The 14,428-nt window shown below is 63.7% G+C and overlaps 2 protein-coding genes and 1 long non-coding RNA gene across 3 annotated transcripts in view; 2 read left to right on the forward strand and 1 right to left on the reverse strand.

Annotated features, from left to right (window-relative positions):
- Positions 1 to 1,680: 1,680 nt before the first annotated feature.
- On the forward strand, positions 1,681 to 10,352 carry CTSD (cathepsin D). The gene is made up of 8 exons (XM_011988249.1): positions 1,681 to 2,129; positions 3,925 to 4,048; positions 4,477 to 4,595; positions 6,009 to 6,241; positions 8,506 to 8,628; positions 9,306 to 9,450; positions 9,543 to 9,641; positions 9,948 to 10,352. Exons 1-8 carry the CDS (start codon positions 1,788 to 1,790, stop codon positions 10,113 to 10,115), a joined length of 1,353 nt encoding a protein of 450 aa, XP_011843639.1. The 5' UTR covers positions 1,681 to 1,787; the 3' UTR covers positions 10,116 to 10,352.
- LOC105545335 lies at positions 10,291 to 10,928 on the reverse strand. Its single transcript, XR_001006903.1, has 2 exons — positions 10,373 to 10,928; positions 10,291 to 10,324 (listed from the first exon to the last, which is right to left on the reverse strand). It is a non-coding gene; the product is annotated as an uncharacterized LOC105545335 (long non-coding RNA).
- A 2,234-nt stretch (positions 10,929 to 13,162) lies between these two features.
- Positions 13,163 to 14,428, forward strand: part of IFITM10 (interferon induced transmembrane protein 10) — a 23,722-nt gene continuing 22,456 nt past the window's right edge. Inside the window, exon 1 of the mRNA XM_011988260.1 lies at positions 13,163 to 13,393. Within this exon, the coding sequence (XP_011843650.1) occupies positions 13,268 to 13,393 (126 nt within the window). The 5' untranslated portion in view covers positions 13,163 to 13,267. The remainder of the gene's footprint in view (positions 13,394 to 14,428) is intronic.

Genomic DNA, 14,428 nt, shown 5'->3' on the forward strand with positions numbered 1-14,428 from the left:
CAGTCCCCAGAGCCCCCGAGTCTGGGCGAGTCCATTTCCTTAGGGACCCCTTTACCACCTGTGAACTGGGGGCTTTAAAAGTTTGCTCCTGCGGCTCTTATCACAGGCCCTGGGCTGGAAGGCCCCTCCAGACCCTAGGAGTTCCCATGTCCCTGGGAGAGGAGGAGGCATAGGGAGTGGGCCGGCTCACCCACCCCGGGCCTGGGGCTGTGCTGCAGTGAGGCCCACAGGCTCCTCAGGCCGAGCCACTGTGCCAGGTGAGGCCACCGACTGGGCCTGGATATACCTGACTGGGCCACCGACATACCTGACCAGCTGGGCAGAAGAGGGCCGCTGCTGCAGTCGGCTTCCTTGACTCCCCTCCCCAGCCCTTGCAAGGCAGCCTGCATTCCCAGGAGGGGTATGCTGACCCATCCCATTGGGCACCTGCCCCACCCTTGCTCTGCCTTTGTGGGAGACCTGGGACCTGAGATGGGTCCACTGCCCCTGGGCAGGTGGGTGAGGTCAGAAGGCTACAGAGGCTGGAGCTGGCTGGGCCAGCAGGAGCAGTGGGCTGGGTAGGACCGAGCCTCACCAAAGGCTGTGGGGAACGGCCCGGGGGCGGGTAACCCCAATTAAAGTCGTTGTGGGGGAGCAGCCACAAGCCTGAGCCTGCCTTGACCTTGCCAGCCTATCCACAGGCCTCCCCTCTCCAAGGAGGACAGACACAGCAGTGGGGAAAGGATCCTGGGGCTTCTTGGAGGGCAGGGTAGCTGAATGCAAGCCCTCACCTGATTCCAGCTCTTGTGCAACTGATACTATTACACCTGCTTCCTGGGTCCCTGGAGGGCATGTCCCTCCCCCAGGACAGAACCTGGGGCTCTTCCAGCCCATCAGCTTTTAGGCAATAATCTCATCTTCCTGGACCACGCCCGTGATGTGCCAGGAAAAGCGGGCTATGACCTTGGACTCTCAAGTCCCTGGGGCAGGGGATAGGTTTTCTCCAGGTGATGAAAAGCCCAGGGGAGCTTCTTTGGAACAAGGAGTTGGTTCACATCAAGGGGAAGGCCAGTGGCTCTGGGGAAGGGGCAGGGACCCCCTCTCTGTTATTTACTTCCTGTGTATAGAACTCAGGACCCCTGACCTCAGTCTGGAGCTCCCTCCTGCACCCTGGCGGGCGGTGTGCTGGGTGACAGGGCTCTGGAGGGGTGCCCTGAGTGCAGCTGTCGGAGGAAGCAGGGTGGTGGGTGGGGGAGCACAGAAGCCTGTAAGGCCCCGGGTGCAGTCCTGGACCTCGTGGAGCCGCATGGAGAGAGGAGAAGGGCCAATGCACAGGAATGGGTGTGGGATGAGGGCACTGGACAGCCATAGGGTCCATGTGGAGGAGGATAGGTAGTCAAGGAGGGCTTCTGGAGGTGGCGTGGAGGGCCCATCTCATGGCCAGAGAGGCCACCTAGGAGGTCAGGCAGAGCTGCCAGTGCCAGCCTGGAGGTGGGGCCACCTTCGTGCTGGTCTCTGGGTGGAGAGCAGGTGTGATGGGGCTGGGTACAGTGGGCTACCTCAGAGCACTTTGGGCAGGAGTGACAGGTGCCCGCCAGCCCCCTGAGCAGCCATGCTGGCCACCATCCTGGAGGAGACCAGAGCAGGTGCAGAGGGAGGACTGGAGGCCCTTGGGGGCTTTGGAGCCTCTAAAATGGCTGAGGAGAGGAGGGGTGGGCACACTGGTCCCCAGGTTGGGTGTGTGGGGCCGAGGTGGGTGGTGGGTGGCCACTTCCTAGGACTGTGGCCTGTGCAACCTCGGGGGGGCGATGGGTTGCCGTTCACTGACGGGGGAGGTGGGCCAGCAGTTTCCAGGTGACAGGCAGGAGTTTGGTTTTGGCTGTGGTGACTTCGAGATTCCCCAGGGGCCTCCAGATGGATGTGCAATGTTAGCGGCCTCGGCCAGCAGGCGGGAGGACCTCCCTGATATGCCCCAACCCCTGGTTGACAGGATCCCGCTGCACAAGTTCACGTCCATCCGCCGGACCATGTCGGAGATGGGGGGCCCTGTGGAGGACCTGATTGCCAAAGGCCCCATCTCGAAGTACTCCCAGGCGATGCCGGCCGTGACCGAGGGGCCCATTCCCGAGGTGCTGAAGAACTACATGGACGTGAGTATGGGATCTTAGCCCTGCTGGGAGCGGAGCCGCTCTCCAGAGAGCTCCCTGGGACTGTGGGGACACTCCCGCCTCCTGTTCTCAGGGGCACAGTTTGAGTGACTCACTTGGCCAGGGTGGCGTCCAGGCTCAGCCACACTCCTGTCTTCCCCATCCTGGACCTCCTGCCACTGGCCCCTGTGGTTGCAGGATCTCGGGCCTGGGAGGGTGATTGAGGGTGGCCTCGGGCCTCGGTGCCAGCTCGCCCGGGGGACAGTCATTGGGTCTGCCTGGGTGTGGCCAGCTGCCCTGGAGCCTGTCTTTGTTGCTGTCCTGCCAGGAGGCCTATGGTGACTCGTGGCCCCTCTCCAGCCCCTCCCCATCTTCTTCCTCTGGCAGCAGCCCCTCCTGTGCCCACGCCTCCTTCAGGGGGAAGCAGGATCCAAAGGGGAGCACTCTGGAAGCCGCCTAGCGAGCTGGGGCTTGGTCAGCCTTGTCCCAGCGCTATGGGGTCAGTTCGAGGCCAGGGCCTGCTGTCCAGCCTCGGGGCTCTGGCCCACTGTGGGGGGGGCCTTGCCCTCTGTCCTGCTTGGCCCAAGTCCTGGCTGTGACAGGAAGCCCGAGACTCATAGGCATGTGACTGGGCGGGTTGGGGGGAGGGGGCCTGGGGGGAACCGGGTGCCGTGTGCCTGGTCCCGACCGGCCAGTTCCTGATCGCCCTAGCGCGAGAGCACGCCGAGGCACACACATGCACACGCACACATGGAGATTTGATTGCCCTAGCGCGAGAGCACGCCGAGGCACACACATGCACACGCACACATGGAGATTTGATTGCCCTAGCGCGAGAGCACGCCGAGACACACACATGCACACGCACACATGGAGATTTGCTGAGTGTCCCCCCGCCAGTGGTCACTTCTGTGGGGCCATGAGTCAGCAGCTGCTGCTGCTCTGTGAAGCCAGGCGGTCAGAGAAACATCGGGCTGGGCTGGTGCCAGGAATCTGGTGGCTGACAGTGGCCCAGGCTCTATTCCTGGGGGAAGCGGGCGCCCAGGCGACCCCAAACTCCAGGACCCTCTTACTCTCTGCCTCCTGAGATGCTCAGTGGGCGTGGGACCCCTTGTACTTGCCTGATCCCTGAGTCAGCACCCCCACCTGTCCCTGCTATCCCTGTGTACACATGGGAAAACTGAGGCCCTGGGCCATTAAGGAAGGGTTGCTGGGCAGGCAGTGACTAAGGCTTACCTTCTCCCCTTGACCAGCTGAACCCCTCTGCCTGGAAGCCCTCCAGGCTTGGGGTTCACCCTGGAGGGCAGGGCAGGCACTGAGACACCCAGAATCAGACCCTGATACGGTCCCAACCTGGGGAGGAAGTCACTTCCCTTCTCAGGCCCTGGACCCCAGGCCACCAGGGGAGTCTTCCAGGCAGGCCCTTCCTGTACCTGGGGCTCAGGCCGAGGGCCACATCTGTCCCCACCCTGGATTGACCTCCGGCCTTGTCTTTTCCGTGGGGAAGTCCTCAGCCTCACCATGTGTCGAGCAGGGATAGGTGGCAGAACCCAGAGGTCTGGAGACCCCAAGCACCTGTGGGCATTAGGACTGAGGGCTGGGGACCTGGCCCATCTTCCCTGCAGGCTGAGCCGGTTGGAGTAGGTGGCTGTTGGCAGCTGTGGGCCCCATGATGCTCGTCCCTCCAGCATGGGCCTTCAGGCTTCAGGGTTTGGCTCTGGGGACAGCCGGGCCTTCTGAGGCCTGGTGGGGAGAGAGGGCCCCCTCCCCATCCCTGACGGACCCTGTCCCCTGCCAGGCCCAGTACTACGGGGAGATCGGCATCGGGACGCCTCCCCAGTGCTTCACGGTCGTCTTCGACACGGGCTCCTCCAACCTGTGGGTCCCCTCCATCCACTGCAAACTGCTGGACATCGCTTGCTGTGAGTCACGTACCCCGGCCCCGTCTCCCAGGTCCTGCCCTTTTGGGATGTCGCCACAGCACTGCCTCAGGAATCACTTGGGCAATGCACTTCTCCCGCCTCTTGGCCCCATGAGCCAGGCCGGCCCTCCACCCTGCTCCAGACACTGGCTTTCTGGCTGAACCACCAGCTGTGGTCTTGCTCTCAGCAGCGCTGGGGCTGGGGTGGCCGTGGAGGGAGCCAGCTGTGGCTGGGAGGGAGGCCCGGGGTCACAGCCCACAGTCCTGGGGCTCTGGCACGATGGTGGGCCTCGGATCCCCTCCAGATCCCACCCTGGGGAGGCAGCTTGCGGGGAGCGGGCTCCATGGTAGACTGCAGGGGGATGGGAGGGCCGTGGCCGTGGCGTGGGCTGCGGGATGACCGGCGGGCCCTCTTCTCGCCCGGGGCAGGGCTCCACCACAAATACAACAGCGACAAGTCCAGCACCTACGTGAAGAATGGCACCTCATTTGACATCCACTACGGCTCGGGCAGCCTCTCCGGATACCTGAGTCAGGACACTGTGTCGGTGAGTCCCTCTGGGGCCTTTCCCAGGACTCCAGGGTGCCAGGCTGTGGGGTTCACCCACCGTGGGTATGTGGTTGAAAGGGAGGGCTCGGTGATCCCAGGCCGACCCCAGCCCTCAGGTGGCCGGGGCGGTCAGCAGGATGAGGAGGGGCCTGGGAATGGGCCTGGTCATGTGCAGGCTGGAGAGACAGCCTCGAACCTGGGGGCTGCAGGGGCAGGGGTCCCCGGAGTCAGGCCACAGTGAGTGGGAGGGAGGACAGGGCAGATTGATTGGGCTTTTTTTGGCACATTGGGTTTGAGGTGCCAGCAGGTGTTGAGGGCTGGGCCTGGGGCTGCACAGGGTCCTTGCAGCAGGCCAAGGGGTTGGGGAGGCTTGGGGCTGGGAGGATTGCCAGGAACCCGCTGTGGGGGCTGCTGGCAGAGAGTCACCTGCAGGAGCCTGGGAGGGTAAGGGAGGGGGAGCAGCAGTGGCTGTTGGGGGCCCTGCCTGGGCTCCACCATCCTCAGGGCCCTGTGGAGAGCTGCTCCCTGCCCAAGGAGAGGGCGAGCTGGCCCTTGTCACCCTGCCTGGGCCTCAGTGAATTCTCACCTCGGAGCTGTCTGCTGGGGGTGGGCCAGGCCGCAAGGGGTTCAGGAGTAGTGGGACGGTGACACAGCCCCCAGCTCCGGAGCAGGCCAGGAGGGCAGCAGAGCCTCCCTGCAGGCCAAGGGACCTGGGAAGAGGGCCCCTTCCTCCAGCTGGACCTGCTCCTAACAGTCCGTGCTGGGCTGGAGTCCAGGTCTGTACAGGGGGCTCCTCGGAGCCCTCTCCTCTGGGCCCTGCTCAGCCTGAACGGGAAATTGCCCCGTCTGCCCTCTTCCGCCTCCTCCGCCCCGTGTCAGCCTCAAGCTGTCGTTCCCTTCCCACATCCTGCTCTGGCCTGTTCTCTTTCTGCAGCCTCATCCAGGGCTGGGGGAGGGGACAGTCAGAGACGGGGACGGGGGCAACACGGCTGTGAGTCTGGGTTGGGGTCGGCGGCTTCCCCGTCTCTCGGGCTCCTGGCCCGGGTTGTCTCTTGTTCCCAAGGCTGAGGGCAGGAGCAGGAGCAGGACCTGCCTGTTGGTGGTGGTGGGATCAAGAGGTCAGAGCAGGGAGCGGGGCAAGGGGTCTCCCCGTCTGTGCTCCTGCCTGGTTCCCATCTCCTTAAAACCAAGCCCCAAAGTCTCCCACGAAGAGGGCTCCACCTCACCCCGCGTCCCCATCCCCCGCTGTGTTCAGCTCACCGTTTCCAGCCCTTTCTGCTGGGCCCTCTGGGCCCCATCGTGTGTGAGATGAGGGGCATGCATTGAGCTGGGTTTTGTAGTGCAGCCTCATGCTCAGACGGGTGTAGGGCTCAGCCTGTCTGCGACCCACTGACGCTGCCCTGGCCTGCAGGTGCCCTGCAAGTCAGCGTCATCAACCGCTGCCCTGGGCGGTGTCAAAGTGGAGAGGCAGGTCTTCGGGGAGGCCATCAAGCAGCCAGGCATCACCTTCATCGCAGCCAAGTTCGACGGCATCCTGGGCATGGCCTACCCCCGCATCTCCGTCAACAACGTGCTGCCCGTCTTCGACAACCTGATGCAGCAGAAGCTGGTGGACCAGAACATCTTCTCCTTCTACCTGAACAGGTGGGCGCGTGGGTTCCCGCTCCCCTCCTGCTCTCCTCGCTCAGCGTTGTTGGGAGGCAGGGCGGGGCTGGGCTGGGAGCCTCCCGGGCACCCCCACTCAGTGCCGCCCCCTCCCTGCTGCTGTGGCCAGAGCTCCTGACCTCTGACCTCAGGGTGTCCGGGAGGCAGGGGTTGGCCGCCCTTCTGCAGAGGAGTAAGCAGATCGCAGAGAAAGCTGTTTGGCCGGGGTCTCCCAGTGGGAGGAGCTCAGGCCAGGCTGTGGGTCCTGGGACCTTGGCAGCTGGGCCTCCCTGCTATGAGAACAGACCCAGTTCGGGGGTCATGGCGGTTCCTCTTGGTTCAGTTGGCCCGTTGGTCCCTGGACCTGGTGATGGGCATGTGTGGTCCTGGTCCCGGGTTGCTGATGGTGGAGAGGGGGCATGGTGGCCAGGGGCCTGGGAGTCCCTGGGGAGGTGACTTGGGTGGGTGTGGGTCCCCGGCACCACGCAGCGAGCAGCTCTGTGGGTGTCCCCAGCAGGTGCTGGCTGCCCTCTAGGAGGAGCATAGGGGGGCCCTTCCTTCTGGGAAAAAGGTTCTCCCCCAGGGTCCCCACCTGCTGCCACTGCTTCAGCATGGGTGAGCCATGGTCAGGCCACCTTGGGAAGGGGGCCTCGGCCTTAGTTAGTTTCCTCTTCTCGGGCAGACCTGAGCGAAGGGTTCCACATAAGAGGGGTGACTGGGGGTTGGGGGCTTTTGCCCTGGGGGTGGGCAGCGTGTCAGCCGGCGGCCTCCTGCCCTGAGCTGTGCCTGGTCACTGCCCCATACTCTCCAGGGCTGACAGGGGCAGGTTCACCTCATGTGGCTCACTTGGCACTTGGAGTCTCTGGGCCTGACACCTGACCTTGGGGCACTGCTGGCAGAATTCCGGCCGTGGGGCTGGCCTGGCCTCTTTACTCTGTCCGTTGCCTGGGCAGTGAATACTCCTTAGCAACACCCTGGGCTGAGCTGCTCACTGGAGGCCAGGACACAGGTGAACCAGCTGGGCCATTTCCCCAGGAGCCTTGGGGCACAGGCGAGGCAGCGAGGTGAAGAGGGGTCCCCTGAGGGCAAGAGGGCACACAGGCATGAGTGCCCACATGGGGGAGGAGGGCACACAGCCTGAGTGCCCAGGTCGGGGAGGCGGACACAGGTATGAGTGTCCAGATGCAGGGAGGGGCACACAGGCATGAATGTCCATGTGGGGGAGGGGCACACAGGGTGAGTGCCCAGGTGAGGGGAGGGGCACACAGACTGAGTGCCAGGTGGGGGGAGGGGCACGCAGTTGTGAGTGCCCAGCTGTAGTCTCAAGGCAGCGGCTTGGGCAGGAAGTGAAGCCAGGCAGGAGGGAGGGTCTGAGGGCTTCTGAAAGCATGTTTGGTGCGGAGAGGAGGGGTGGAAGGCACTGATCGGGTTTCTACACTTGGGATTGCAGAGGTGTTGACAGGAAGCAAAGGCGGAGGAGGCTGGAGGAGGGCGGAGGCCCTGAGCAGTGCTGGGGGGACTGGGTCAGGCCTGGTGCTGCCTCGAGTGACGGGCAGCGGGATGGTGGCCAGCTTAGCTGCAGATGCCCTGGCGGGATGGCAGGACCACCCGACACAGAGAGCTTCTCTAACGGGACTGGCAGGATTTGCTGCGTTGAAAGCTTGTACTTGAGTCATGTTTGGAAACGAACCCAGGCGACGTGGGCTGCAGGTCCTGGGAAGTGCAGTGTGCTGCTGCCCAGAAGCACCTTGGCCATCGCTGGTCTGGATGAGGGGAGATGAGTGGGCGTGCAGCTGGAGGCTGTTCCCAGGAGCAGCCAGTGCAGAGGCCCTGAGGCTGGACCCAGCCATCCCAACTTCCCAGATTGTGCCATCACCCCCTCCTAGAAGCCTTCCTTGGTTTTTCTTCTAGACAGACAGACAGGGTCCTCCCCATTGGGCTCCTGGCATTCACTTCCTTGTCTGCCCCCAGCCTTGACCCTGATGTCTGGCTGAACCTTGGCTCCTGAGCAGACCAGGAGAACCTGGGGGTTGAGGAAAACCTCTTCTGGGGCAGGCTGGGCCCACGCAGAGCAGCCCCACCCCAGGAAGAAGGGAGTCCGTCCCTCCTTCTGCCTTCTGGGCCTTTCCATCCCTGCAGGTCCAGAAAGCCCCTCCTTCAGGAAGCTCTCCCCGATTGCCACATTCACCCCCTTACTCCTGACCTGGCCCTCCTGTGCTTGGGGGGTGGAGTGGCAGCTGACTCCTCCCTTCCTTTCCTCCTAGGGACCCAACTGCGCAGCCCGGGGGTGAGCTGATGCTGGGCGGCACGGACTCCAAGTATTACAGGGGTTCTCTGTCCTACCTGAACGTCACCCGCAAGGCCTACTGGCAGGTCCACCTGGACCAGTGAGTAGTGGCTGCAGTCTGCTCCCCTGGGTTCTGTGGGTGGGAGCGGCATGCAGGGACCCTGGAGGAACCAGGTTCTGCAGGTGGGGGTGCCTGTGGGGAGTGGTGGAGCTGGGCAAGAAAGAGATGGGGTCGGACCAGCCCTTCATGCCCCTCCATGCCCCCCATCCCCTCCATCCCCTCCATCCCCTCTATCCCCTCTATCCCTCCATCCCCTCCATCCCTCCATCCCTCCATCCCCCCCATCCCTCCATCCCCTCCATCCCTCCATCCCTCCATCTCCTCCATGCCTCTGTGACTCTCCATGACCCACCATCCCCTCCATCTGTCTATCTGTCCATCCCTCTATGCCCTTCATCCCCTCATTCCTCTGTGACTCTTCATGACCCTCCATCCCCTCCATCTGTCCATCCCTCCATGCCCCTCCATCCCCTCCATCCCCTCCATCCATCCATCCCCTCCATGCCCATCATCATCATCCCCTCTGCCACTCTGGGTCTCCTCTCCCACCCTTCGCCCTGGAGGACTCACGGTCCCCTGTGCATCCAGGAGCGCTGAGAGGAGGAGAGTGCAACCCAGCCAGGGGAGGGGTATGGGAGAGGGGCTCCCGGGGGGGCACTGGGCCTCCAGAGCACACTCCAGTCCAGGCAGGGGCCTCACGCCCTGACTCCCTGCAGGGTGGAGGTGGCCAGCGGGCTGACCCTGTGCAAGGAGGGCTGTGAGGCCATTGTGGACACAGGCACCTCCCTCATGGTGGGCCCCGTGGATGAGGTGCGCGAGCTGCAGAAAGCTATCGGGGCCGTGCCACTGATCCAGGGCGAGGTGAGCGCCGGGGGCTGGGGCTGGGGCTGGGGCTGGTAGGGGGAGCCCCAAGACCACCACTACCACCCTGACACCTCTGTGACCCCTCTTAGTACATGATCCCCTGTGAGAAGGTGTCCACCCTGCCCACGATCACACTGAAGCTGGGAGGCAAAGGCTACAAGCTGTCCCCAGAGGACTACACGCTCAAGGTGAGCAGGCGGAGGGGGCACATGCCCCAGGGGAGCAGGCGGAGGGGGCACATGCCCCAGGGGAGCAGGCGGAGGGGGCACATGCCCCAGGGGAGCAGGCGGAGGGGGCACATGCCCCAGGGGAGCAGGCGGAGGGGGCACATGCCCCAGGGGAGCAGGCGGTGGGGGCACACGCTCAAGGTGAGCAGGCGGGGGGCGCACACGGCCCAGGTGAACGGGGGTGGGGCGCATGCCCCAGGTGAGCCGGCAACAGGTTGGGGGGCGGCTGGTGCCAGGCCTGGGTGCTGACCACCAGGGCCATCCCAGGTGTCGCAGGCCGGGAAGACCCTCTGCCTGAGCGGCTTCATGGGCATGGACATCCCGCCACCCAGCGGGCCACTCTGGATCCTGGGCGACGTCTTCATCGGCCGCTACTACACTGTGTTTGACCGCGACAACAACAGGGTGGGCTTCGCCGAGGCTGCCCGCCTCTAGTTCCCAAGCCGTCGGCGTGCCAGCACAGAAACAGAGGAGAGTCCCGGAGGAGGAGGCCCCTGGCCCCCTGGCGCCTCCCACACGTAGTCACACACACTCACACACTTGCCTGCCCACTGCCCTGGGTGCCCTGGAAGCCGGCAGCCCAAGTCAGACCTGCTGTTTTGTTCTGTGGTTTTCCCCTTCCTGGGTTCAGAAACGCCACCTACCTGTCCGCCTGTCTATCTCTCCACCTGTCCGTCTGTCCACCTGTCCGCCTGTCTGTCCGTCCGTCTGTTTGGTGGGGGTAGAGCTGATCTGGAGCACAGATCTGTTCCATACACTTGGAAGACCCCGCCCTAGCTTGGCAGCCGAGCTTGTGTATCCTGGGGCTCCCTTCATCTCCAAGGAGTCCCTTCCCCAGCCCTACCAGCGCCCGCTGGGCTGAGCTGCCATCCCACACCAGGCCGTCCTCCCGGACCCTCCCTTGGAAACCTGCCCTGCCCGAGGGCCCCTATGCCGAGCTTGGGCCCCTCTGCCCAGCTTGGGCCCAGCTGGGCTCTGCCACCGCTACCTGTCCAGTGTTCTGGGCCCATTGTGGATGAGGCCAGTGGAGGCCTGAGGATGAGCTGGAAGGAGTGAGGAGATAAAACTCACCTTCTGGAGCCTGCTCGGTGGTCCTGGGACTGAGCCCATCTTGGGGCATGCATTGGCCTGGAGGTGGGGCTGGGACTGGGGGCTGGCGTCAGCCTTCCTCTGCAGCTGACTTTTGTCCTCCCCTTGGGCGACCGAGAGCCCCAGCTGATGTGGAAATACAGTTGTTGGCCTTCCCTCTGTGCTGGTGTGCTCTGCTTGGCGGGGGAGGGGTGGGGGTGGCTCCAACTTGGGATGGGGAGGGGGGTGGGTAATGCGAAGCCAGCACGGCAGCTGAATCAGGGCAGCACCAGGACAAGCATTGGGGTGCCCTGGGCCTATGGCCCCCTGCCCTTCCCAGCCCATGGGCTCCAGGGCGGTGGCCAGCTGTCCAGCCTGGTTGGCCAGCGGGGACCGACTTGTTCCCAGGTCTGGAGCAGTGGCCGGCAGGATGTGGCCTTGGCTGGGTCTGCAGGGTGGGGCCGACAGGGTGTCCAGTATGAGTGCCAGCCTTGAGGAGTGATTTCAGGGAAGTGGCCCAGCCAGGCAGCCATGGCACTTGAACAGAGGATGTTTCCGCTCTCAGGGACCATCAGAGCAGGCCTCCCAGTCACCCTCCGTAGTCCTCTCATCCTGGGAAAGAAATGGCCCCAGGTGGCATGGGTGGCTGGCCTATCTGGGCCTTCTTGCTTCCCAGGCCCTAGAAGCAGCTTTGTGAGCAGTGAGCCGAGCTGGCGCCAGTCAAGCCTGCCCAGGGTCGCTGGTTGCAGGGATTGGACTCAGAAGTCCCCTCCAGCCACAGTTGCCACAGTCACAGATGCCCAGGCTGATCAAGGCAGTGTGCTTGTTCCGCTGGGAGGGGAGGGATTGGGAGCATTGCCTGGATGCAGTGGTAGCAGCCCATGGAGTTTTAAGGGCTAAGTAGGAGTTTGTGGGCATGTGGTGGTGGGCGCAGAGTTCCTTTTGGGATCAGTAGCTCTGGAGTCACTTGGAGCCCCACCCCAACAGGTTAGAAGATGAGGCGAATGTGACATTTGCCATTATCCTGATGCTTCCGCCTGAGGGTGGTGGCTACCTTGGCCTTCCTCCCAAGGGGGTTCCAGGGCTTGCACCCCAGAGTCACACCACGGCAGACACCTGGAGCAAGAACATTTACCCGGGGTGGCACGGAGGCTTGGAAACACATGCCTAACGTTTGGCATTCCTGGAATCTGAGCAGAGCCCGGCAGAGCTCTGCAGGGCCTGGCAGGGCTTCTGGGGAGACAAATGTCCCGTCGTCAGATGCTTTGTGCACTGAGGCCCCGGGGGGCGGGCAGAGAGGTGCAAGGAGGCAGCCGTGCCCTGTTGTCCCCGCCCTGTCCCACTCTCCCCGTCTCCCTCCCTCTGCAGCCTGTCAGCTCCGTCCAGCTCCCATCTTCACGGCTGCTGCCCTGGGGTTGCTCTGAGGGCTCCCTCCTGCCCGGCAGGATTCTTGGGGCCCTGGAGTCTGACCCCAGGCTCCTCTGGTTTTCTAGCTGGTGTTTGGACCCTGTAGTCCTTCCTGTCTAGACCCGGTTGTAACCAGAAACCCCTAGCAGAGAGTGTGCTGGAGCCCAGGCCCTTGGGGAGCCCAGTACAGTCACATGAATGCTGGCTGTGCTGAGTTTGGCTGGGCCCTGGCTCTGCCCTGTGACCTCTGTGACCCTTGGCTCCCTCTCAGTGGTGTTTCCTGGCCTCAGAGAGAGGCAGCCCCAAGGTGGCCTGAGGCCGGGAGCAGGCCCTGGCTCCCCTGTCACCTACCCAGTGACCCTGGGCAGGCCCTGGCCCCTCAGGCCCAGGCAACCCTCTCCTCCTTCTATGGAGGCCTCCTCACTGCTTGAGGCCTTCAGGGCAGACTGGGGCAGCACTGGGGAGAGGCTGTGTGGTAGGCCAGTGTCTCCCAGAAGGTGGTGGCTGGTCAGGTAGGCCCAGTTCAGATGCTGGGGAGACATGGGGGCATGGTACACAGGCCACACACAGCCTGGGAGGCCCCCAAGATCAGGCCCCGCCTGAGGACACCAGGTCCAGTTTTCCCTGGGCCAGGCCCTTGGAAAGGAGGAGGGAGTTGGGGAGGGAGAACGGAACCCTGGTTCTCTGGCAGGCCCCATCCACCCATGGCCTGTGGGCTCCAGGGAGAGCATGGCCAGGGTGCCCAAGGAGATGAGGAGGAGGCCCCTCATGCTTGATGACCTCTCCTGCTCACTAGGGTTTATCAGCATCATTTAAGATCAGCCCTGTGCTGTGGGTTCCTGGCGTGCTGTGGATAACGCTATGCCAGGGGTCAGCCCAGGCATGAGGGGTGGAGACTAGGCTGGAAAGGGGAGGGGCTTGCAGAGGGCTGGGCTTTTCCAGGGGATCAGGGTTCAGAACAGAGGTTTGGGGAGAGAAAGGGTTCAGAGATGACCTGGGGTTCAGGCACAGGCGGACAGAAGGACCCCAAGCAGGACTGGCCTTCCAGACAGGAAAGAGGGTTGCGGAGACACAGGAGGCCAATTTAGAGAGGCAGAGGAGAAAGGAGTTTCATGGGAAGACAGGGCTTGGAGAGAGATGAGGGAGGGAAACGGGGTCCGCCATGCACCCTCAGCTTCCGGGGGACTTTGGAGAGGGTCGGGGCTCAGTGGGAGCCGGAGGTTGGTGAAGAGGACCCAGTTTAGGGCACCTGTGTGGTGAAGTGGGGGACTCGGAGGGAGGCAGGGAGGCAAGGCCAGAGTTTTCTCTTTGGGGAGGGACTCATGGGGACTGTTATGGGGATGGAAGAAGATCAGTTGGGGTCAAGCGTACCGTGAGAGTGAGGATGTGGTGGGGTAGCGGAGGCGGCTGAGGCTGGGAGGACCAGCATTGGTTAGGAAAATGATTCACAGGAAACAAAGAAGCCTCAGGGGACCAGGCCCAGAAGGGCTGGTAGGGATCGCAGAGAGGCTGTGGGCAGGTGAGTGGACCAGCCTTCAGGGAGACAAGTGTCCTTAGCAGCCAGGACCTCAGCATGGGACCAGAGCTCGGAATGGGACACTTTGCCCTGCGGGCAGAGGGCGTGTGACCTGGGGTCTGTGCAGGAGAGGCCGCATGCCCCCAGACTGTGGGAGTGAACTGGAGTGGGGCCCTGGCTGGGTGAAGTCAGACTCCAGGAAAGAGGGCAGGAGCTCCGATGGGAGAAGTGGGCTCAGCCAGGAAGGAACAGAGTAGGGGTCTCTGAAACTTGTCGGAGGGCCTGGACTTGGTGGGCTAAGGAGGGAAGGGACTGGAGGGTGGCATTGGGGGCCTTGGTGACTTGGTTAGGGATAGGACGGGCAGAGATGGGCACTCGGGTAGAAGGCCTGCTGGGGCTCAGGGGACTGGAGCTTCTTCCGGAGGGTACTGGAGCTTCCTTAGGAGGGAACTGAGCTGCTGGAACTGAGAGTCAACAGGCCAGAAGGGCAGGACCCAGGGGCGGGGGTCCCTTGAGGCAGCAGGGCCCAGGCGCTGGGGTAGAGCGCGATGGGGAGAGCGTTAATAGGAAGGGGGTCTCTCTTGGGGAGGCAGATAGAGAGGGTTCCGGGAGCCGCTAGTCTTTCACGGGGCGGGGGGCTCCGCGAGAGGGATGGGGCCGGGTGGGGTGGGGAGGAAGACACAGCGGGTCCGGGGAGATGGAGGTGGCGCCGGCACCCTGGTCGGGCGCTGTAGGGGTCCCATCCCTGCAGGACCTT

Source organism: Mandrillus leucophaeus, unplaced genomic scaffold (genome assembly GCF_000951045.1).
Source record: "Mandrillus leucophaeus isolate KB7577 unplaced genomic scaffold, Mleu.le_1.0 Scaffold325, whole genome shotgun sequence".
Classification (NCBI taxonomy): domain Eukaryota; kingdom Metazoa; phylum Chordata; class Mammalia; order Primates; family Cercopithecidae; genus Mandrillus; species Mandrillus leucophaeus.

What these genes read in the sequence shown, in the direction of transcription:
- CTSD (XM_011988249.1), top strand. Translation starts at nt 1,788, where the DNA reads ATGGGTTGCCGTTCACTGACGGGGGAGGTGGGCCAGCAGTTTCCAGGT. An exon ending in ACTGCTGGACATCGCTTGCT is followed by an intron (nt 4,049 to 4,476) that starts GTGAGTCACGTA and finishes CGCCCGGGGCAG; the next exon opens with GGCTCCACCACAAATACAAC. An exon ending in CAGAGGACTACACGCTCAAG is followed by an intron (nt 9,642 to 9,947) that starts GTGAGCAGGCGG and finishes GGGCCATCCCAG; the next exon opens with GTGTCGCAGGCCGGGAAGAC.